The sequence below is a fragment of the Myxine glutinosa genome, chromosome 11 (genome assembly GCF_964187855.1).
Source record: "Myxine glutinosa chromosome 11, kmMyxGlut1.1, whole genome shotgun sequence".
Classification (NCBI taxonomy): Eukaryota; Metazoa; Chordata; class Myxini; order Myxiniformes; family Myxinidae; genus Myxine; species Myxine glutinosa.
The window spans coordinates 18,652,108-18,677,503 of NC_136271.1; the positions used below are offsets into that span (position 1 = coordinate 18,652,108).

The 25,396-nt window shown below is 43.8% G+C and overlaps 1 protein-coding gene across 6 annotated transcripts in view; it reads right to left on the minus strand.

Annotated features, from left to right (window-relative positions):
- The window catches only part of LOC137413098 (myomesin-1), a 185,748-nt gene that overhangs the window by 74,979 nt on the left and 85,373 nt on the right, over window positions 1–25,396 (minus strand). For all 6 annotated transcript variants that reach the window (XM_078786457.1, XM_078786461.1, XM_078786460.1 and 3 more), the window contains 4 exons: window positions 18,572–18,755; window positions 10,737–10,911; window positions 7,923–8,044; window positions 806–1,008 (listed from right to left, as the gene is read on the minus strand). In XM_078786457.1, coding sequence (XP_078642583.1) covers window positions 806–1,008; window positions 7,923–8,044; window positions 10,737–10,911; window positions 18,572–18,755 — 684 coding nt within the window. The remainder of the gene's footprint in view (window positions 1–805; window positions 1,009–7,922; window positions 8,045–10,736; window positions 10,912–18,571; window positions 18,756–25,396) is intronic.

Below are 25,396 nucleotides of genomic sequence, written 5' to 3' on the forward strand. Positions count from 1 at the left end.
ATCACAACAAATCCTCATAAAACAAATCGCAACAAAACAAACAAAGCGGGAAAACACCATCTCGCACATCCCAAGGCTAAACTTCTCAACCAGTCACCTTCCTCCGGATCACAAGTCCGTTTCTGGTGCATCGCTCCTCCACTATCCACTCCCTAACCTCGAATGGTTTTACGACAGACCCCACCTAACATAAGGTAGAATGTACACAACTCGATGTTTGCCTCCAAATCTCATGTACACAACCCATGTCGCTCTGTCCACATCTTACTCCTTCGTGCTCACTGTCTCCTCGACTTTGCATCCTTCTCACCGGAAAAGGTAGACAAAGTTCTGTCCAGCCTTGACCGTACTTCAAAGACAGCACCAGATGGCATCATTGCCTGTGTTCTCAAATCCTGCTCTTCCCCTTTGTCTGCACTATTCAGCCTGTTCTTCCCCTATAGATGTTTCGCATCAGGTTGAAAGTCAACAAACACTCCCGTCTCCAGGAAAAGTGCAAGAACACATCCTCTCCACTACAGGGCAGTGAGCTTACATCCAATTACAACCAAAGTGATGGAATCCATCATTGGTGCTGATGTCGTTTTTCCTGTTTTCAAACAGCCTGATCTCTGACCATCACTTTTGAGTCCCTTCCCCGATCAGGCAACTCCGGACATGTTGCTCCTCTCTCAGTGTGATTGGAACCACCCAAATGTTGCCCCACTAGGCCACTGTCAGTTGAACCTTGCTCTTCTATAAGCCTCGCTCTTGTAGAGAAAATAAAAGAGCTGTGCATATTGCTGCATCGGCCATATACACACACCTTATACATGCGATCACCAACAGCCTTTATGTTCGCTTCTTCCCACTCGCCCATCAAGGTGCCATCCCCTGCAACCTGCACAAAGTCCACGTAGTACCCAGTAATGGGAGAGCCACCAGTGCTCCTTGGGGGTCTCCAACTTAGCAGCATCGCATCTTTGAAGGCCTGCAGGAGCGTTATGTTGAAAGGAGTCGATGGGGCAACTGTGGTAAAGACAAGGAAATAAAAACAAACTTTGATGAAGACCCTGTTCTTTGGTGAGTCGCACTGATGTCATATACACTTATTATTAATAGTATTTTAAAAAAAACAAAAAAAAAAACCACCTTTAGAGGCCATTTTTCCCCACAAGCAGGGGTTGGCCTTTTTCGGGGACCGTGGTTGTTGTTGTTTTTTGGTCCCCTTTTTGAAACAATGTTTTACGGCCGGATGCCCATCCTGCCGCCAACCCTTTTTGTCACCTTTTTACAACAAACAGGGAATTACCAGTGAACTGGTACTCAATTTGCCGACCTCGGAAGGATGACAGGCTGAGTCAACCCCCCTGGCGTTAATTCAGCGATCGACCGGGATTCGAACCCAGGATCCTAGGATCCCAAGCTGGCACCCTAACCGCTAAGCCAACACCAGGCTTTAATCTATAACGTAACATACTTAAAACACGTCATTTTTATTACATACTTTCTAAGTGGAGTCATGGCCTCATGGAGTGTGTGGCCATTGCACAAGCCCAAACCCCAAGTCGTACAAGTTCAAACAATTCAAAATTGGACATTAGACTTAACTTATCTGGTCGCATTAACCAGCGGCTTCTGATCAACTGCTGGCGTAGCACAAAAACATCCTAAACCAAGGCCCCAAGGGTGAGTATGGCACCAACGGGTTTACACTCCTAACTATATGTTTAAAAAGCTTTTTTTTTAAACGAAAAAAAAAAAACGAAAAACAAAACAAACTAAAAAATAAATAAATGAAGTTTACAAAGCCTTTTAAACAAACTTTTGGGTCTCGCTGTCTGCCATGATCTTTCCTGGGAAAACCACATTTCCAAGCTGGCCTCCAAAGCCAGTCGCCAACTGGGCATCCTCCGTCGTGCGAAGTCCTTCCTTGGCACACCTGAGCTCCACACCACATACAAGGCTTTCATCCGCAGCTCAATGGAATACGGCTCTCCCCTCTGGGCTGGTGCTCCTGCTTCACACATAGCTCAGCTTCACGCTCTTGAACCCAAAGCTTTCAGAATCATTGGAATCTCCCGCGATGAAGGTAACTCCGAGGGCCTTTCACTCACTCACCGCAGGCAGGTAGGTGGTCTTTCTGTCTTCTACCGACTCCTCTCTGGCCTTGCTCCCCCAGCTCTATCTGTGCTCTGTCCCCCAAATATTCCTACAGGTCACACAAGATATGCCAGCAACCCTCTTATGGTTAAACTGCCAAAATCAAGACTCTCTGCTCACCTTTACTCTTTCATTCCTCTTTTCTCCCAGCTCTGGAACAAACTCCCTCACTCTCTTCAATCCCACTCCACCCTCCAGGTCTTTAAAACAGCTGTTCACCACCATCTCTTATCTTCCCCCGTCCAAAACCTTGATCTTTTCTACCCCCGTTAATTCATCCCAGATCCACTTTTCTGAAATTCCGACTTCTTTCCTGGAAGTCCTAGCAGTGTCCATGTGTTTTTTCTCCCACCCCCCCCCCCCCCCTCTTCCCGTGCCTCCTCCCCCCCCAAGCCCTCTCCCTCCCTCAGATCTCTCAATGGCCCTGCTCTCAAATGTTGTACTTGTGTGCTTCATTCTCTTTCCCCATCTTGTCTCCCGCTCCCTTTATCTTATGTTTTATGTGTCAGTTTGTCTTTTTGTGATTAATGTTAGCTCTTACACGAGCCTCGATCTTGTATACAAAAAAAAAAAAAAACATCCCAGAGGAGATGCACTGAGCTCCCACAATAGTCTGGAAATAATAATGGAACCAACTAAGTTCATAATTATCTGGGACATTTGCACGTGAATCACAATCCATTGAGTAATAGTACACAGTTAAGGGCACATTTCCTTCAACAAACTCTAAACTTGCAGATCTTACACCGACTGTTATCAATTACTTCCACTGCTCACGTGACATTCTCACCACTTCCAGCTCACCTCACCAATTCTCAACAGCTCCCCATTCAATTTGCTGAACCGCTGACCTTTGGCATCACTTGCTGATTCGCCCCCATCGTGAGACAATAGACCGGGCAGCATTTTAACAGGCCGGTCACTACCCCAGCCACCCGCTCCGCCTCCGGACCGAGATGAGATTCATCATCGGCCATGCAACGCACGCGATGCCATCCCCAATTGCCAAGGCAAGGCGGTCCTAATTCCATTTCACCTTCATTCCATTAATGCCTTCATTCTGGCGCCGACTGAATGAAAACTCGCTATGTCCACCAATCCTCAATTAGTGTCCGAATCAATGGTTGCACGGGGAACAGCGAGGAAGCAAGTCATTCCTATTTCGGGTTTGAGATGATTTATGGCCTGGACATCTCCACTTTTTCACTTCCCTTATAGTGCGAGGCGAGGCACACTTTGCTGCACAGCACATCCTAATGAAGCTCCAGTTCATGTGTTTTGTCTGATCTGTGGGCCGAAGACCCATTCTAAGGGTGGTTAATGAGATTAAAAGGAAAAAAAAAAAAAGCGTCTTGCTGATTTATCATCCTGCTTCACCGCCATGACATGGGCAGCAATTGTGCAAAAAATGTTTTTTTAATGCTCTCCATGCATTACAAAAACGGTCTGTGCTGGCAGCTAAGTTCTTGCACGGTGATTTGTTTCGTCCCGTTTTAAATTCTACAAAACCAACTCAAGACAAAGAGACAAGAACTTGACACAAATGCACTCGTCGAACTTGTCCTTTGTTAGCAAACTCTACATTTTAACAATTCTGGTTTTTAATAAAACTTTGCCATTTGCCATCGAAACTTAATTTGTTGCGGGTGAGGTTAAGTTGCACCGGCAGCAATCTATATTCACATTAATTATGGAAGTTTTGTCTTCAATGGAGATTTGAATTAAACCTTCTATGCATCTTACTCTAATTCACCAAATGTCTGTCTGTTCCCAGGTACCGCAAAAACGGCTGAACTGATTGCAACGAAATTTTGGGTGGGTAATCCTGGGACCCCTTGGAGTAAAATAGGCTATATTGTTTTTCCATTTTTTTTCTCCAATTTTTCCATTTTTCAAATTTTCCAATTTTTCCAAAAACACAACAACAACAACAACAACAACAACAACAACAACAACAACATGCATTTTAAGGCCATTTTCCCTGCTAGAGTGGGGGTTATCCTTGCGGTCCCCATGACAATCTTCTCCATTTTGCCCTATTTTCTGCATCTCTCCTTGTTAACCCCCTTTGCCCGCATTTCTTATTCCACCATCTTTATCCAAGTCTTTCTCGGTCTTCCCCGTCCTCTACTTCCTTCTACATTCATTTCCATCACTCTTCTCAACCAGTCACTTTCATCCTTCCTCAACACATGACCAAACCATCTCAACCTGTTCCTCTTCACAGCATCAATCACAGGCTCTATTCCCATCGTCTTTCGCAATTCATCATTTGCCTTCCTCTCTCTCAACGATACTCCACACATTCACCGAACCATTCGCATTTCCACCCTTTCCACCCTTCGTTGCTGCTCTACGTTCATTACCCATGTCTCGCTCCCATAAATCATAACACTTCTCACACATGCAGCATACACCTTTCCCTTCAGCTTCAACGACACTCCCCTCCTCATCAGCACGACACTCAGTTCCCGAAACTTCTTCCATGCACATCTCACTCAAGCAACCGTTGCCGAGTCTGATCCACCTTCTCCATTCAGCATGTCTCCGAGGTAGCAAAATGTTTTCACACCTTCCAGCTTCACGCCGTCTCCAAGATCCAACTCAACATTTCCTCCATCTGCAGCTCCCTCTGCGCACGCCTTACATTTGAATGTAGCTGCCACACTGGTTAATGACCCTCTCAGACCACTACATTTTTTATGAACCCACTCAGCGCACATTGTACATTGAATGGAGTTCACTCCGACACCCTTCCTGCACACAGCACGTGGCCACTTCCCAGTTCTTTCCACCTCACCACATGCTTTACCACTTGCCATCACCTTCGTCTTTCCTATATTCACCTTCAGACCTTTTGTCTCCATACATTCCTTCCACTTGTTCATCTTTTCCTTCAGTCCATCCATACTTTCCGCAATCAACACCAGATCATCTGCATACAACAACTCCCATGGTAAACCCTCCTTTACGTTCTGAGCCGGCACCTCCATCACAGCTACAAATAGTAGTGGACATAGTACCGACCCCTGATGCACTCCCACCTTCACCTCAAACTCACCACTGTTCCCGTCCATCGTCCTTACAGCTGTGCGCGCTCTTTTGTACATTGCCATCACGACTCTGATCAACCATTCCTCCACTTCTAACTTCCTCAATGCCCATACTTCGCGTGGAACCCTATCGAATGCTTTCTCCAGATCAACAAACCCAAGAAACAACTTCTTCCTCTTCTCCATGTACTTCTCCTGCAACTGCCTCACAATAAAGAGCGCGTCTATCGTTCCTCTTCCTGGCATAAATCCAAACTACATTTCGTCGATCTTCACCTTCTTCCTTATCCTCCTCTCCAACACCCTTTCCAATACCTTCATTCCATGCTCCAATAACTTTATCGCTCGGTACGAGCCACACTCCAGAGGGTCACCTTTCCCCTTGTATAGAGGGACGAGGGTACTCAGTTCCCAATCCACTGGAATGCGGCCTTCTTTCACCACCAGATTACAGATCTCTGTCATTCTCTTCACACCCCAACTTCCTGCTGCCTTCAATATATCTCCCACAACTCCCGTCGGCCCTCCCGCTTTTCTACTCTTCATTGCTTTTATCGCTTCCTCAACTTCCTTCTCAGTTATCTTCTCTGCCGGTCCTAAAACTGGATTACTCTCTATGTTGCCATCCCATTCATTCTCTGTATTCAGCAGCATTTCCATAAATCTTTTCCATCTTCCTTTAATTCCATCTGGGTCCACAACGATTTGTCCCACTTCATCCTTCAAGCAACTCACCCCAATCACATCACACCTCTCTTTCGCTGTCTGCTTTGCAATCCTGAATACCGCTCTCTGACCCTCTTCCGAATCCAAGCGTTCTCTGAACATTTTCCTACTTCATCATCCCACCACCATGTTTCCGAGTGCCTCGGTGGTCCTTTTGTCCATCAAAAATACCTCACCAACGGCTCCCAACAGACTATCTTTCATTGACATCCAACCACGTTCAAGCTCAACCACATCATCCTCCACCCTACTCAGCCTCTATTTTAATGCCTCCCTTACTGTCACCTCTTTCAACATCCACACCTTCATTCTCGGTTGGTACTTCACCCGCCGAGCTCTCCTCGCACCTTTCACCCTTATGTCGCAGACAACCAAGTGGTGCTGTGAAACAGCCTCCTCCCCCGGGATCACCTTTGTGTCCCGGAGGTGCCCCCTATCTCGCCTACGCACCATCAGGTAGTCAACGGTTGTCGTCGACCCACCTGACGTGTATGTAACAAGCTTATTATCCCCTTTCTGGAACTGAGTATTACAAATCAATGTTTTTTCCAAACACAATGGAATAATATTTACCAATATGAACAGTGATGTGGCTTTTATTGAAATTCTACAAATACTGTTTAGATTTTGATGATCTGAGTGTGATATGATTTAAGAGATGTTTTTATAAATCGTTTAAAATAAGAAAAGCCTTCAATTACTGATATTTTGGCTGTTCATTTGGGCCTCCCAATTGAGGCCCCGCCCGTAGGCCGGGTACCGTGGCTAGTAGTTATAATGGCGTTTCCGTGGGAGCAACGGCTTCTTCAGGAAGTAAAAATATTATAAACCACAAACACGTATGATTAGCTTTTTAAACAGTCGCTAATGCTCTTTATAACACTGAATGAATGAATGAATGAATGAATGATAGTTTTAAGGCCATTTTCCCCGCTAGAGCGGGGGTTAGCCTTGCGGGCCCGATGGTTCACTGTTTGAGGCAATGTTTTTATGGCCGGATGCCCTTCCTGACACCAACCCTTGGTCACGCTCTTATGATGCGCAGGGATACTGTGTACCTATTCTAAATCGGGGTACACACCGTGATCATTCATCCCAGCAAGCTGGTACTCAATTTGCCGACCTCGGAAGGATGACAGGCTGAGTCAACCCCCCTGGCGTTAATTCAGCGATCGACCGGGATTCGAACCCAGGATCCTCGGATCCCAAGCCGGAACCTTAACCGCTAAGCCAACACCAGGCTTCGTTATAACACTAAATGAAGAAATTTGGAGGAATCCCGAAATCCGTGAAGTAAGGTTTACTTACAGAACTGAGCGAAGATCTACTGTACTCTATATAACCCACAAATGTTGGGTTAATAGCATTGTTCCTTCTGCCACTACCGTGGCTTTTTTCGTGGCGAACTTTTGAAACTCGCTCCTGCTGTTTAATAAGAAACTGAAAGGGACAAGCTCGGGTTGTGCTCCTTTACCAAGCAGTTTAGATTTTGATGATTTGCGTGTGGTATGATTTAACGGATGTTTATATGAATCGTTTAAAATAAAAAACCCTTCAATTTCTGATATTTTGCCTTTTCATTTGGTCCTCGCAATTGAAGCCCCGCCCATAGGGCGGGTACCGTTGCTAGTTAGAAAAATTATTGCCTCAAAAAGGGCAAAAGCAATCGGACAGCGGAGCAGATGTTGGCATGGGCACTATTGCTGGTGTATTAAGGGGTTAAATCCTATGCTATACTAAGAGCATGTAGTCTCAAGAGCAAAGGTTATACATTACAAAAAGCCAGACAAGGCCCAAGAGCATGACAAGCCCGGTGACAGCAGGCCTGATAATTGGCTTGATATATCTATGATGGCAGGATTCAGTCCCAGTGGCCATCGGAGCAGCTTTTGGTGACGTTAAACCTTGGGAGGGTGCCGTAACCATTAGGACACAATGTCATGGCGAAGATTTCCTCCGAGCCGGAGTGGAAAACCTCATGATCTTCATGTGGCATCTTACCAATGGGAGCCAAAACCGTTACGGGGTCGGACTCCGGTGAATATTCGCTGAGACCCGCAGCATTCACGGCCCGAGTGCGGAAAATGTACTTCTCCCCAGTCTCCAGGCCATGCACCGCAAATCTGTACACGACAAACAACATCGGAAACTCCAACTCATCATTTGTTCTTACTTAGGGAAAAATAATTGCTTCATCTCCTTTACTACCGGGGCAGGGATTGTAGTGGCTTATTTGGGAATAGGACTGCAATCAGCCATACGGAAGTCTCCGTCATACAATCACAAGGCCTCAATATGAAGCCTAACAGGGTACATCCATCAGACAGCCTGTCTTGCAAGTTCAGGCAGACACTTTTCGGATGTTTTTTCTACAAACCGTTCACGCAGCTTCTGTCAGGAAAATTACAGGCCAAGTCCAAAGTACCTTTTCGTTATGTCTTCACGGAAGGTGAAAACAGGCTTTTATCTCCAACATAAAATAATGGCTCATCACGCTTACTTATCAGAAATGAATTGCACATTTTATATATCAAGAGTCAGTCCTCAACAACATAATTTCCCCTTTTTTCTGCTGGTGGCACTTTGACCAAAGCAAGTGGTAATTTATTGTGAGGCTTTTCAGCCGCAAATTGCAAGTGCCTTCAGCAAATGCCCCTGACTGGATGGGAAAATAATTGGCTCAGACAGGTGAGGATCACATGTGAGTAAGGCGGCAAATCACCGAAAGGGCAACTGGGAAATGTAACAACAAGATGGATGATGAGGTTCCATTCTGACCGAGATGCTGCGGTGTTGTGGTTATAACGGAAGTTACCCTGGATCATGAGGATAAATCTGGCCAACCAGTGTGAGGTTCATTTATCCAAATGGTAAGAGGTTTACCTGAAAATTGATTTGATGGCCACTATGACAGATGTTGTATTGCAGACCGATACTCCTGCGGAATACTTAAGCATAAGCAAACTGCCTTGGCATATGAAACAGTGTTCCCATTCTTGCCTTCCCCTCATTCCATTGACGTGCATTGAAACTAATAGGATTGTAACACCAATTTGATGTCTGTGTTAAGTTACGTGAAACTCAATTTTTGTCTTTATACTAAAATACGCAATTTTGTATCTGTCTGTCTGTCTGACGATTTTTGACCACGATACATTTGGTCGTTACTTATCCAATCTCAATCAAACTTGACAGGCGGACTAAGGGTCACTCAATAATGAACCACCTTTAGAGGCCATTTTTTCCACGCAAAGCAGGGGTTGGCCTTTTTCGGGCACCGTGGTCCTCTTTTTGAAGCAATGTTTTATGGCCGGATGCACTTCCTGCCGCCAACCCTGTTAGTCGCCTCTTGCGACACACAGAGAATTACCAGTGAACTGGTACTCAATTTGCCAACCTCGGGTTGATGACGGGCTGAGTCAACCCCCCTGGTGTTAATTCAGCGATCGACCGGGATTCGAACCCAGGATCCTAGGATCGCAAGTCGGCACCCTAACCGCTAAGCGGTCACACAATAAAGGATGTAGCGAATTCATTTACTCCCTCCCACCCCTCCCCAAGGAAGTTTTTCCCCACCAATGGGGTTGCGTGTTGAACTGTATATCTGTGTTAAGATAGCTTTATCGTGGCATTTTCCCAAGGATGCTTCAAATACGAAAAGCATGATATTAATGTTATTACAAAACAAAATTAATACTAATATCCCACCTCGCCAAGGGGTGTTTCCTCCTTGAACAAACGCCGTGCCAATGTTTATAAATAGCTTATCATGGTGTTCCATGGGAGCAGCGGCCCATAGCAGAAGGAAAAATATTATAAGCCACAAACATGTATAATTACCTTTTTAAACAGCCGCTAATGCTGTTTATCACTAAATTGAAAGAAATTTGGAGGAATACCGACATCCGTGAGGCAAATTTTACTTAAGGAACTGCGAAGATCTACTGTAATCTATATACCACACAAAGGTTAATAACATGACCCTTCGTGCCACTAACATGGTGTTTTTGAAACAATCACTACTGAACAGAGTGCTTGCTCGAATGCTAAAGCCACTGGGCAAGCACTCTACATGAAACTTGAGAAATGAATCCCTCTCTCCACCCCCCGCCCCCCCCCCCACCCCCTCCACCCCCCCCACCACCCCGCCCCCACCCCTCCCCCACCATGTTTTTGAGGCCGGACCATAGATTTACTGTAATCTATATATTCCAGTGAGGAATGATTCTTCCTGCAGCTCCCGTGGGGAACGCGTATACTAGTTTATTAAAATAGCAAACTGCCTGCATGTACAAAATGGTTGCAAAAGCCTGTGTTAGCACATTTCGACGCCATGCTCGACTTCTGAAGACTCAAACCAGACTCAGTGATGTAATGGTTGGAGAGTCCACCCTGAGTATGTAAGGTTGGTCGTTCTAATTCTCACCGATTCATACCAAATACTTAAAAATGGTACTTGTTGCTTCCTTGTTTGATGATCAGCATTTAAAAAGGATAGAGGATGGGGACAACTTTGGCCAAAACATTTGTCATCAATAAATTGTAGACCAGACATCAATAAACTGGGCCAACCCAAGATGGTGACTGTTATGGCTAAAGTTTCGATGACAAATTCCTTGTAAATAGAGAGCACGAAGAACGATTTAGTGTTTACATCTAAGTCACACGAACATGGTGACGATACATAACAGCTTACTCCTTGTCAAAGACACTGTAGAATATTTTGCATGTGCAGTCCATATGTGTGCATGAGCAATGTGCACATTTATGTTTTTGAGTACTTGGTCTTGTTCACTTGACAAACAGTCCTCTCACCGAGTATCCTTGACGGGCTTGTTGTTGCTCGGTTCCCACTGGTTTGTACCCAATCGGCATTGCTCCAAGTAGTAGCCAATGAGGCCAGGCATGCTTTTTGGGGGATGCCAGTTTAGTGCCAACGACGTCTTTGTGTTTCTTGTGCCCATCAGGCTGCTGGGTGCTGATGGCACACCTTCATGAACACAAGTGGAGGTGAAAGGGGTTAAAAAAAAGTGAGCATGAGTGAGATGGACTTATTATTATTTATTATTGAATTTCAAACATTTCATTCATCCATCCAATTAACGTTTATTCAATCATTCTTCAATTACACATTGATGGAATTAATCAATAATATATTAAGTTCAGCTTTGAATCCGGGGTCATGGGCCGTTCCCCGAGTCACGGGCAGACTCCGCGAGTGGGTTCCCACTTATTTCTCAGGCAGTTTTCAATACCCAATGGAACATCACAACTTTTGGTGAATCGTTGTTCATCTATGCCTATGCAATCAGGAATGAAATTTGTTGGCTTAAGGGGAATTCAAACATCAATCTATGTGAGGAAGAAGAGATTACGTGGTAGCAGATGGCAAACTCTTGTTGCCATGTATTCAGCCCCTGTAACTATTTCAAGGAATTTGTCTTTTATTTTAAATATTCATAAAAAGTGGAGATATTACTTTCAGGACAACAAAAAAAACATTACAGGATGGTATCAATAAGCACTGAATGAACACCGACCATGGCACAAGGCCCGACATTGATTGGCCTTGGGTAGTAAAAGAATAATCATAGATGTGCTCAGATAAAAAGCAGATGTGCACAGTGGATCTCTCCTCAATTGTGATGAGGTTACAATATTACAAAAAGCAGGGGGAAAAAAATTATACTTGGCAAGATTGTCTACTGGCTAATATCCCTGTTTTTAATTAAATACAGACAAAATAAAATGTAACATTGATTCTTCTTCATCTATCAATACTCACTTTTTCTGAGCTCATTCCAGAGGGAAAACCGACACATCACCCAGGTACAAGTGGCTTTAACATACCCACTATAATGTCCATCGATTTTTATATTTGGAAAATCCCCATCTCTATCCGCATCATGTTATATTGCTCTTCCAAAAGTAAAAATAGATTTAACAAAGCTGGAATAAATATAAAGAACAATGACAATAATGTTGCTTCTTATGGTCAGGTCTTGCACATATCCTGATGCTGAAAGAATAAGGAAATATATTTCTTATGAAAATGAATTAAATATGGAAGGAAGCTTACCTGTAAAGTTATCAGATATATGTAAGGTGGAGGATTAGAAGTAATCTTTTGGTAAATTTATATTGCCGAGCAGATTCAAATGAAGTTTTGGCCTGATGAGTTATTTATATGAATGTTGAGAAAAAAAAAAGTTGCGAAACAACAACATAATTGACCTTTGCTCTATTAGTCAGGTTCACTATGTTAACAAATATAATTTCGTTCAAAATTTTGGTAGATTAGCAAACCTGTACATTTTTGAAATATTCAGAGCATGAGGAATCCAAAAATTAATGTTTACATTTGCGTAGACACCTTTGCGAAAATGACACTCAGGACAGTGATGAAGATAGTCAGGTTCATTATGTTAACAAATATAATTTCTTTCAAAATTTTGGGATTAGCAAACCTGTACATTTTTGGAATCTTCAGAGCATGGAGAATCTGAAAATCAATGTTGGCATTTGCACAGACACCTGCATGGCCGCCATTTTGGATTTTGAAAATGGCCGCCATAAATACATATTTTGCGCGATCTCGGCTTCTAGTCAACCTAGAGACTTAATTAAATATGCTAATCCTATGTTTTCTGGGTCAAGGAATCCAATAAAGGCCTCAAAATAGTGCTCAGGATTATAGAAAAGCAACAAACAAAGGTAATTGAAAACCATTGTCTTTATATTTGTGATATAACTGTATTACATAATACATGATATTGCAAGTCCTTTGAAGTTATAGGTTGTTATAGGAAGTTATAGGTAGTATCAGATTGAACTATAAGTCCTATACACAGGATTTGTATACTGAATCGAGGCTCGTGAAAGAGCTAACATTTATTTCACAAACAAACAAACAAAACAAACCAGACAAACAAAATATACAAAAAGAGGGAGCGGAAGACAAGATGGGGAGAGAAGGGGAAGCACACAACCACAACATTTGAGAGCAGGGATAAGTGTGGGAGGGAGAGGGCTTGGGGGCAGGAGGCGTGGGAGGGGGAGGGGTGGGGGGGGGGGGGGGAGAGGTATAAAACACAAGAGGACCGAAATTAGCGGGGGTAGAAAAGATCAGGGTTTTGGATGGGGGAGGATAAGAGATGGTGGTGAACAGCTGTTTTAAAGACCTGGAGGGTGGAGTGGGATTGAAGAGAGTGAGGGAGTTTGTTCCAGAGGCGGGAGAAAAGAGGAATGAAGGAGTGAAGGTGAGCAGAAAGTCTTGATTTTGGCAGTTTAACCATAAGAGGGTTGCAGGCAGATCTTGTGCGACCTGTAGGAATATTTGGGGGACAGAGCCCAGAGAGGGCTGGGGGGGCAAGGCCAGAGAGGAGACGGTAGAAGACGGATCTACGAGGTCTATACCGTTCAGGAATATGCTTTTACAGATCTTCATCACTGTCCTGAGTGTCATTTTCGCAAAGGTGTCTACGCAAATGTAAACATTAATTTTTGGATTCCTCATGCTCTGAATATTCCAAAAATGTATAGTTTTGCTAATCTACCAAAATTTTGAACGAAAAAACATAGTGAACCTGACTATATATAAAAGACATTTTAGGGAAATCTCATGAACACATATAAAAATCTTTCCAAATTAGTTCACAAAACTATAACAAAAAAACCAAGACATTTCACTGCACATGACACCTGCAAATATGGAGCGCACGGAGAAAAATCTATTGACACAAGTGATCAGAGTAGGGTTAATGCAAAACAGGAAGTTTGTCAAGAAGGCCATTTTTTGTATACAAAATCGAGGCAATCGAACAGCTAGAACACAGGATGGTTCAGCTTGTAACCGAACAAAAGGAACGCTAGAAATAGAGTGGGAAACACACCATCAGCGGGGTTGAGGGGCAAAATAGAGGGATGTGGGGGAGGATTAGAGGAAGGGGATAATGCACAGGGTGCACAAGGTGGATGCAGAAGCAAACTATCAAGAAGGAAAATCTGGAAATTTGGCAAAATGTGGGCTTGGGAAGGTTAATTGGAGGTAGATTATAGTTTTGGATTGGGGATGATTCGAGATGGTGGTGATCAAATGGCTTGAAACCTTGGCGGGAAGAATGAGATTGAAGAGAATGTGTAAGGTGGTTCCACAGGTCAATAAAAGAGGAACGAATGAGAGGAAGTGAGAAGTGATTTTGGATTTAGGTAGATTCACCAGAAGGGAGTTGCTGGTGGACCATGTGCCTTGCAGAAACCTGGAAAGGACAAAGCACAGAAAGGGCAGAGGGTGCAAGACCAGAAAGAAGGTGGTAGAAGACAAAGAGACCACTGACCTGTTTATGATGTGAAAAAGAGAGGCCCATAGACTCAGCTTCATCGTGGGAGATTCTTGTGATCTCGAAAGCATTTCTTTATACAGCATCTAGCTGATTAATATGTTAGGCAGGGGCGACAGCCGAGAGGGGAAAGCAGTACTCCATCAAACTGTTGATGAAGGTCTCGTAGGTGGATAAGAGTTCAAGTGTGCCAATGAAGGACTTTGCATGACTGCAGATACCCATACTGGCTTTGGAGGCCAACTTAGAAATATTTGCCCAAGAAAGATCGCATCCGATAGTGAGACCCAAAAGTTTGAGTGACAGAACTTCTTCAAGAGGATTGTTAAGAAAGTAGATGGGAGGGTTTGTCAGATAGTCATTTGGAGAGAGATGCAGATGGAGATGGAGATGGGGATGGGGAAATGTAGATGGAGATGTGGAGATGTGGAGATGTGGAGATGTGGAGAGATGGAGATGGAGATATGGCGATATGGAGATATGGAGAGATGGGGATGGAGATGGGGATGGGGATAGGGATATGGATAGGGATAGGGATAGGGATAGGGATATGGAGATGGAGACGGAGACGGAGACGGAGACGGAGACATGGAGATATGTAGAAATGGAAATATGGAAATATGGCAATATGGCAATATGGAGATGGAGATGGAGATGGGGATATGGAGATGGGGATAGGGATAGGGATAGGGATGGGGATGGAGATGGAGATGGGGATGGAGATGGAGATGGAGATGGAGACGGAGATATGGAGATATGGAGATATGGAGATATGGAGATATGGAGATATGGAGATATGGAGATATGGAAATATGGAGATGGAGATGGACATGGATTATGGAGATGGGGATATGGAGATGGAGATTGGGATTATGGAGATGGAGATGGAGACAGAGATGAAGACGGTCCAATCAATTGCATTTACGACAGGTGGACTCCAATCAAGGTGCAGAAACATCGCAAAGATGATCAAGAGAAATGGTAGACACCTGAGCTAAATTTCAAGTGTCATAGCAAAGGGTCTGAATAGTTATGTAAATGTGATATTTCAGTTTGTTTTTTTAAATAAATTTGCAAAACTTTCTAAAATCCAGTTTTCTCTTTGTCATTATGGGGTATTGAGTGTAGATTGATGAGGGAAAAAATGAATTTAAACGATTTCAGCATCAGGCTGCAATATAACAAAATGTGAAAAAAGTGAAGGGGTCTGAATACTTTCTGAATGCACTATATATATATATATATATACAGTCACGGGAAAAAGTAAGTAAACCCCGTGTAAAGTTTTGACTTTTTCAACATATTTCAACATACAGCTATTTGACCTTCATTTCAACAATATTGAGAGATAAAGGTGATATAATATAACGATTATCATGAAACATTTACATTTTGGAGTCCATTGTATAATTTAAATAAACATATATACAAATTTTGCATGTGGAAAAAGTAAGTACACCCTTGGCTCTAATAGGTGGTATTGCCCCCTTTGGCAGAAACGACCTCAAGTAGGCGTTTCTTATAACTGTCAACCAGTCTCTGACATCGACTGGGAGAAATTTTTGCCCACTCCTCCATGCAGAATTCTTTCAGCTGTGCGATGTTTGTGTGGTTTCTTGCATGCACAGCTCGTTTCAAATCCCCCACAACATCTCGATGGGATTTAGATCCGGGCTTTGACTTGGCCATTCCAGAACCCTCCATTTCTTTCTTTTCAGCCATTCCTTGGTGGATTTACTGGTATGTTTAGGGTCATTGTCATGTTGCAAGGTCCACCTTCGGTTGAGCTTCAACTCTCCGACAGATGGCCTCACATTATCCTCAAGCACCCTCTGGTACAATGAAGAATTCATAGTGGATTCTATGATGGTGAGCTGCCCAGGCCCTGATGCAGCAAAGCTGCCCCAAACCATCATATTTCCACGACCATGCTTTACAGTTGGTATCAGGTTCTTGTGGTCAAATGCTGTCTTTGGTTTTCACCAATCATGTCTTCTGGTACTTTGGCCAAATAGCTCTACCTTTGACTCATCTGTCCAGAGCACATTGTTCCAGAAGTGCTGGTCTTTGCCCAGGTGTTCATTGGCAAACTTTAGTCTTGCCCTGATGTTCTTTCTGGACAGCAAAGGTTTCCTCCTGGCACACCTCCCATGTAGATCAAATTTGTGCAGCCTCTTTCTAATGGTAGACTCGTGCACTTTGACTTCAACAGTGGCAAGAGCTACCTGTAGGTCCCCTGATGACATTCTGGGGTTCTTAGAGACTTATTTCGGCATCTTGCGGTCTGCTCTCAGGCTGAACTTGCTGGGGCGGCCTGGCCTGAACAAGTTGACAGTTGTTTGGAATCTTCTCCACTTGTAGATGATCTTCCGGACAGTCGAATGATTGATTTCAAATTGTTTGGAGATCTTTTTAAATCCCTTCCCAGACTTGTAGGCATCTATAACCTTCTTTCTGAAGGCCTCAGAGAGCTCTTTTGATTTAGGCATGGTGACGCCGCACACTTCAACAACAAAGAGCAAACCAAACTAAATGTCTGAGGTTTAAATAAGACAGGTTCCTCCAAGATCCTCTCTAACAATGTTCTAATCATTTGCACCTGAGCTGGTGCACCTGATTCTAATTGTAGGTATTTGAAGTAGTGATAAATGTAGGGGTGTACTTACTTTTTCCACATGTGAAATTTGCATTTATGTTTATTTAAATTATACAATGGATGACAAAATGTAAATGTTTCATGATATTTGTTATATTATATCACCTTTATCTATCAATATTGTTGAAATGAAGATCAAATCGCTGGATGTTGAAATATGTTGAAAAAGTCAAAACTTTACATGGGGCGTACTTCCTTTTTCACGTGACTGTATATATATGTAGTACATACATGCATACATGCATGCATACATACATACATACGTACATACATACATACTGTATATACACAACATACATAAATATTATATTGAGAACTCCCGCTATTTTAAATTCAATTTGTAACACAACAAAATGTAAAAAGGTCAAGGTGTGAATACTTTCTGAATGCAATATATATATATATATATATATATATATATATATATATATATATATATATATATATATATATATATATATATGTATATATATATGTATATATATATATATATATATATATATTGGTGTTGCTCTTTAACGGCTAGTATTATCCCACCTTGTGGGGTTGGCTGGGTGACTTGGCCCAAGTTCTTTTTTACCAACCGGCCAGGCCATGCCTGACATTCACATAGTTAGGTCAGGAATTTGGAATTTGGCCATGGTACCGGCGATACTCGCCTACTTTTTGTGAAGGACATCGTCAGGGGATTTTTGACGTCCACCAATCCATGCTGGCAGATGGGGCTCCCAGTTTAACATCCATCCGAGGGATGGTACACACATTGATGAATCACCTTGTTTGTGAAACACCGAACTGCAGGTTTATAGCTGGGTTGGGATTTGAACCCAGACTAGACAGCTTAGAGGCGAGCGTACGTACCTTTAGGCCATCCTGTCAACCATATATATATAATATATATATATATATATATATATATATATATATATATATATATATATATATATATATATATATACACACACATACATATATATCTCAAATGCAAAGTATCCAGTCTATTTTGCATCCATTTTGTGATTCGCTGAACCAAGGAAGAGTTCACAAGGGTTGGTAATGGGAAAAAAAGAACAGGAAAGTCCTGAAGAAGGTGCAAATTAATTCATTTCCCGAATAGATTGCAGGGCGATTTTCTTCACCATCCCAATTACAATTCACCTCCAGATTGCCTGCACCTGAATAATGTTCAACAAACACTGAATTTGGAAACATCATTGTTTGCAAGAAAGTTTGCCGGACTGCAGAGAATATGTAGTGACTATAACAACGAAGCTCTATTTGTAACATTTTATGAGAATATTGTGATGGTGGAGCTTATACTCCAACATTTCACATTTTTCCGCACAATTGCTTTCAAAAAATGATTGACTGTTTAGAAAAAAACAAAAAGTGAAAGAGTGGACTGAATAAAATACAGGGAACATTGGCCTAAGATGGAAAATTGCAAAGATAAAGGGGTACAATTATCAACCAATGCTACTTGGACGAGGACAGAAAGCAAAGTATCCCAAAGTATCTAAATCACACACAGCTTTGTTCCCTAATCAAGGGCTTTTCATGAACAGAGTTTTATGTTTCAAACCTGCTGTGGGGAAAAATGCAAAGGTGAAAAACATATTGATTTTTAAGAGGTTTTTTTTTTTGACAATTCTTACTCAATGCCTTGTCCGGGGTGAAGGAGCCACTCGGGTCAGATGGAGAACTCTCGCCAGCTGAGTTTGCTGCCAGCACGCGGAAGCGATAGGACTTTCCTTCGGCCAAGTCAAACACGGCCAAACGTGGAGATTTCACTGCTTTGTCTGTGTTGATGCGCTGCCAGGTATCAGTGTCACCGATGGCCTATCGGAGGAATACAAAATGCAGGTAGGGAGGTCTCAGTGTGCAGGGTCAGCCTTTGACTAACACGTTTGCCATTGGATTTGTTTGGTACTGTGATTGATTACTAAAGGGAAATCTAAGCCAATTGTTTGTGTAGCATGATGACCAGAATGGAGAAGGGCATTTGGCTTGTGGTTCGTGGAATAAAAACCTCTTCTGTGAGCCAAGACATCGATATTGAAAATGTATAAAATTACAAAAGACACTTTAGCTCATGTATGCAGTCTATGTCTTTCGTGCGAGACCAAAGGTTGGCTCCTGCAGAGGATCTTAAAATATATTTTGCATCAACATCCTTGCAAAGATGATAGCTGGTGGCTTAACACCACCTCAAAAAGATGGTACACTCAAAGATGCATATACACCTGAACCAATGCAACTGAACGTGCAGACTGTTAGATATGACACCTATGACGAGACTACTCAGGGGCAAGAGCAAATACCAAAACAAGAAGGACGTCGTGCAGAGCACGATACTTGCAAAATCCACCACTAAACCCCAAAAAATGTTGCCATGGAGACATCAAATTGTTCATTTCCATTAAGATTAAAATTGACAATCTTAATCATAGCTCGGGCCAATCGGATGAAAATTGATTTTCAGATTAAAAATGATGATTTTAGAAGTTTGACCTTGAGTTGACCTTTGACCTTTTGACCTTAAATACTGTTGGTTTTCCAATTCAGTGATGCACTATGTAATTGCTGTTTAATTTTCAAGTCAACCGGATGAAAATTTATGATTTTAGAAGTTTGACCTTGAGTTGACCTTTGTCATTTTGACCTCAATAGTTGATTTCCCAATTTAGTGACTCAATATATATGCAAATGCTGTTCAACTTCCACAGCAATCAGATGAAAAATGACGATTTCAGAAATTGGACCTCAATATGACCTTTGACCTCAAAATTGATAAGCTTATCAGTTGTGACTACGTCTACAACTTAGTAAAGTTTCATGATGATCCGTTGGGAATTGTGACCTGTAGGCGATTGACAAGCAAACAAACAGACAGACAGACAGAATGAAAAATCACCCATAGAGCGACACTTGGCAAAACAGAACAAAGTAGAATGACACTCAGTAGAACATCCTCTTGACATCAAAAATAATTAGTGGTTGAATTCAGTGACCTGATATGCAAATCATCTTCAAAGTTTAAGTTAATCTGATGAAAATTGACAATTTTAGAAATCCGGCCTATGTTGACCTTTTGGCCTATGTTGACCTCAAAAATAGTTGGTGGTTGAATTCAGTTAGCTGATTTGACAATCCTTTTCAAATTTCAAGTCAATCGGATGAAAATTGAAGATTTTAGAAATTTCAAAAAAGTGGTTGACCTTTGGCCTATGTTGACCTTGTGCCCTATGTTGACCTAAAATAGTTGTTGGTTGAATTCATCTAACTGATATGTCAATCCCATTCAATTTTCAAGTCAATCGGATGAAAATTGAGAATTTTAGAAATATGAAATTGTTGTTGACCTTTGGCCTCTTGACCTTTTGGCCTATGCTGATCTCAAAAAAGTTGGTGGTTGAATTCAGTTATAGTGGGGCGGCTTAGCCCAAATATTCAAAAGAATTGTGCATTTTGTGATACAAGCACCAAATTTGGCACAAATGTACATTAATATGTTGCGAACATTTTCAGATATTGGGCCACTTGAAATTCTCTCTTTATGTCCGCCATATTGGATTTCAAAATGGCCGCCACTTGAAATCTACATTTGCTATTATCTCTGGACGTAATGCAGCTATTGACTTGATTCTGGTATCTAAATGTATGTTTTTGGGGGCAAGGAATCCAATGGTACCAATTTCAACTTAATATTATCTATCACAGTCTGTTATATAATTTTATTTGGAAATTATCTAGGCAAATATTGGATTCAACACAATACTTTGAAAAGAATGTCTTAGTTCTGTAAATATAAATAAATAAATAAACTATACTAAATCACTAGTAACAACTCAGACAAGCTCATATATACTGGCAGTCTAAAATATAAATTCATATCCCATTAGGAAACAAAGTGACCCATTCATTTGTGTTTTTCATATGCATATTTTATGTAACATTACATTCATATTGTCAATAAATACCAAACATGCATAATCCCCTTTTCCTAGACCCTTTAAGCCATCTTTTGTGTTTCTAGAGTACAGAAATTTCTTGTATAGGCTTCCATCTGTCTTGTTTCCTTAACAATGCACTGTAGCATGTCTTTAACAATGTTTACAAACATGACTCCACTACATGTCTTTAATCACAGCCCTGACCCAAATAAAAGAGTAGAGAGGCTGCATGTGTGTTGACCCACATCAACTGTGTTCTTTGTGTGTGGCTGTGTTTAAATCACCTTGTGACTCCACATAAATGAGTTAATTACATACAATCTGGGCTCAGCTAGACAACATTGTGTGGTCAGCAATTTGATGTGGTGAACAACCTGCTGGGGCTGACAGTCTTCGGAAAGCTGCAACATTCCAAATGGACAAACGGGTGCGTGCCTGTGCAACCCTTCTTGGTGATACAGAACTGCTGGGCCGTCTCAGTGGTGGGGACATGATAGCGTTGGACGCCCAGTATCACCCACGGTGCTTGATAGGACTTTACAATCGCACAAGAAAGGCCCAGTCAACAGGATCACAGGACACAAAACAAGAGCGAGCAATGTCGGCAGTTGTCTTCGCTGAACTCGTCCTCTACATTGAAGAAACCAGACAAGATGAGGAGACGGCACCAGTATTCAGATTGGCTGACCTTGTCCAGCTCTATCAGTCCAGAATGGAACAGCTAGGAGTCCAGCTCGACACGAGAGTCCACTCCACACGACTGAAACAGAGACTGTTGGCTCAGTTTCCTGACATGCGAGCACACACCAAGGGGAGAGACATCCTGATGGCATTTGAAGAAGATGTCGGTGCTGCTCTTGCCAAAGCCTGCGAGCTGGACAGTGATAGTGATGCAGTCCATCTTGCCCATGCTGCACAGATTGTTCGCCGTCACATGTTTGGAGAAGCCAAGCCCTTCACAGGATTCCCTGAAGTATGTCAAGAAGAATCTGTGCCACCGTTGCTGCTTGCCCTAGTCAGTATGATCCTAGAGGGACCCAGCATCAAGGAACAGATGGCAGACACTAACCCTGCAGCAATTGCCACAGCTCAGATACTGAAGTTCAACAGCATCAAACACAAGCGAACACGTGGCACCACATCATCCACCAGTGTCAGGCACAGTGTTGCACAGGAGACCCCACTTCCAATATACATAGGGATGATGCTGCATGCTCATACACGCAAGAAGGAATTGGTCGACAGACTGTCACACCTTGGCCTGAGCATCTCCTATGATAGAGTGCTCCAGCTCTCAGCACAGATGGGCAACAGTGTCTGCCAACAGTTTCACAGAGAACGAGTGGTCTGCCCTCCGAAGATGCGTGGCAAAGTGTTTACAACTGCCGCTGTAGACAACATAGATCACAACCCCAGTGCAACAACATCAAAGGACTCCTTCCATGGTACCGCTATCTCCCTCATACAACATCCTTCTTACACTGGTGAAGGAGTGGATCGGAGTATCGTCATTGTTGGAGGATCTGGGGATGCACGGTCCAAGACAGTCGCCCCCTTGCCGCACTACTACACTGATGTACCCCCTGTCAATAGCAGCATCAAGAAGTCGCCTGTCCCAGCTGCTAAAGTGGCGTCATTGACCAGAGGAGACTTCAAACAGCAGACTGATGAAGAATACCAATGGCTAGGCAATGCAAAGCGAGTCCTGGAAGACAACACTGGTACAGTGGACAATGACAACACATCTTGGGCTGCATTTCATGCCAGCCGACAGCCACCAGATGCTCGAGTCATCTGCCCCACGTCGCTGCTTCCACTCTTCCTGGAGAGTGCCCACACAGTGGCCATGATCCGGCACTCAATGGACGTCGTGAAGAATGCTGTGGAACACCTGAATCCTGGACAGACACCAGTGGTCACCGTTGATCAGCCACTGTTTGCTTTGGCCAAGCAGATACAGTGGAAGTGGCCAGAGAGCTATGGTGAAGACCAGATAGTGGTGATGTTTGGTGGCCTCCACATAGAGATGGCGGCACTGAGGACACTGGGGGACTGGCTGAAAGGGAGTGGTTGGGTGCAAGCACTTGTGCAAGCCGAGATTGCGACAGCAGGGACAGCAGACTCATTCCTGCGAGCATCCCATGTCTTGCGCACAAGAAGAGCACATCAAGTGACTGCAGCAGCACTGTACATCCTGCAACACCGTGCCTACAACCACTACTGTCTGGGAGAAACCAGGGATGCAGAGGACCTTCCGGAGTTTGAAGACTGGTGTTGCCAGAGAGGAGAAGACATCCCCCAGTTTCACTACTGGGCAACCGTGCTGGAACTAGAACTGTTGGTTCTAGTGTATGTGCGTTCTCTCAGGCAGGGATCGTTAATGATGTACCTCGATGCTCTGACAGAGCTGGTCCCCTGGTTCCATGCACTGGATCACACCCACTATGCTAGGTGGATACCAGTGCACCTGAAGGACATGGCCGAACTCACCATCAAACACCCAGATGTAGCCAGGAAATTCAGGGAAAGCCACTTCACCGTTCAGAAAACACAGAGGGTGTTCTCTTCAATCCCGATTGACCAGGCACATGAGCAGAATAATGCCTGCATCAAAGGAGACGGTGGAGCAGTTGGGCTCACTGACAACCCTAGTGCCCTACGTCGCTGGATGGTTGCGGGACCAGAAGTTGCCAGGGTGATCGAAGAATTCCAGGATGGGAACCAACACTGGAGACGGCAAACAGCAGACACACGTCATCATGATCAGACGCCAAGTGTACAGGCCTCATTTGTGAAAGATGTTCGCTCTCTCGTCGGTGTCATAGAGGAGATGGGCAACCCATTCGAGGAGGAGAGTCAGGATGTTGTCAAACTGGACACAAAGGAGATCGCAGATCCTGCTGCTGTGGAGACCGTGATGAATGCCAAGAGGATTGGCCAAGAGCAGTTCGAGGCTTTCACCAGAGAGTGTCTGTTGGACAGAACAAAGGCAGTGGACGCACCCATTCCTCGTAACAAGCTGAAGGTGTTCAGCACTTCCACTCCAAGAAGCCAGAGCAAAGGTCAGCAACAGCTCGCCTCCATCAAGAATGACCGTGAACTCTTTGCACGCCTGTACATTGGCTGCCAGACGAGGGATGGAAACCTTGAGGAGTTCTTTTGTCACGAGAATCAGGCATGTCCTCCTGCATTGTCTGATGGTGGAAGCCTCTGCACTGGTACCAAGAGTGATCTCCTCACATGCTTGGAAGAAGTCTCCGACGCAAAGACAGAGACTCCTGTCACGACCTGTATTGTGCTTGATGGAGCAGCCATCGTCCAGATGCTGAAGCCAGCTGCATCAAAGACCTTTGAAGAGTATGCACAACAGATCTTCATCCCATATATGTCCACGAAGCTGCAAACAGTGTCACGCCTGGATCTGGTCTGGGATACTTACCTTGCTGATTCACTGAAAGGTAGTACACGTGCAAAGTGGGGACAAGGTGTGCGGAGACGTGTGGTGGCTGCCGCAGCCATACCAGGAAACTGGCAGAACTTCCTACGAGTGGACAGCAACAAGACCGAGCTGTTCAGGTTCCTCTCAGCAGCTCTCATGGAATGGTTTGACCAGGAGGACAAGCAACTCGTCATTACTGATGGAGAGGCAGTGCTCAGCAAGCCACTACTGCCAGATCTGACCTCACTCGCCCCATGTAACCATGAAGAGGCTGACAGTCGGATGTTGCTGCATGCATCTCACGCAGTCCAGCATGGACACCATGCAATACTCATCCGGACTGTAGACACCGATGTTGTGGTGCTGGCAGTGTCCCTGGCACAGGAGTTGCAACCAGAAGACAAACTGTGGCTGGCATTCGGAACAGGCCAGAGTTTCCGATACCTAGCAGCACACGAAATAGCAGCTGGATTGGGACGAGAGAAGGCTCGTGCACTGCCAATGTTCCACGCTCTAACTGGATGCGACACTGTGTCTAGTTTTCATAGACATGGCAAGAACACTGCGTGGGCAGTCTGGACGGTACTGCCAGAACTCACTGAGGCGCTGCTGCTGCTGTCCTCTGCACCTCGTGACATACCAGACGATGCAATGCGCATCATCGAGAGGTTCGTGATCCTGTTGTATGATCGAACCAGCAAATGCACAGACATTGACAAGGCCAGGAGGAAACTCTTCACAAGGAAGAACAATGTGCAGCTCATCCCTCCAACGAAGGCAGCTCTGGAGGAACATGTCAAGAGGGCAGTGTATCAAGGTGGACATGTGTGGGGTCAGATACTGCTGCCAGCACCAGAGCTCCCTCCACCAACCAACTGGGGTTGGTCAAGGACTGGAGAAGGACAGTACACACCTTACTGGACCAGGCTAACTGAGGCAGCTCACAGCTGCATTGAGCTGGTTTCTTGCAAGTGCAAGAAAGGGTGTGTGAGGCGCTGCAAGTGCAAAAAGGCTGCCCTTCAGTGCACAGCCCTCTGTGTGTGTGAAGGGGACTGCACATGACGATGAGTCAACAACATACATGTACT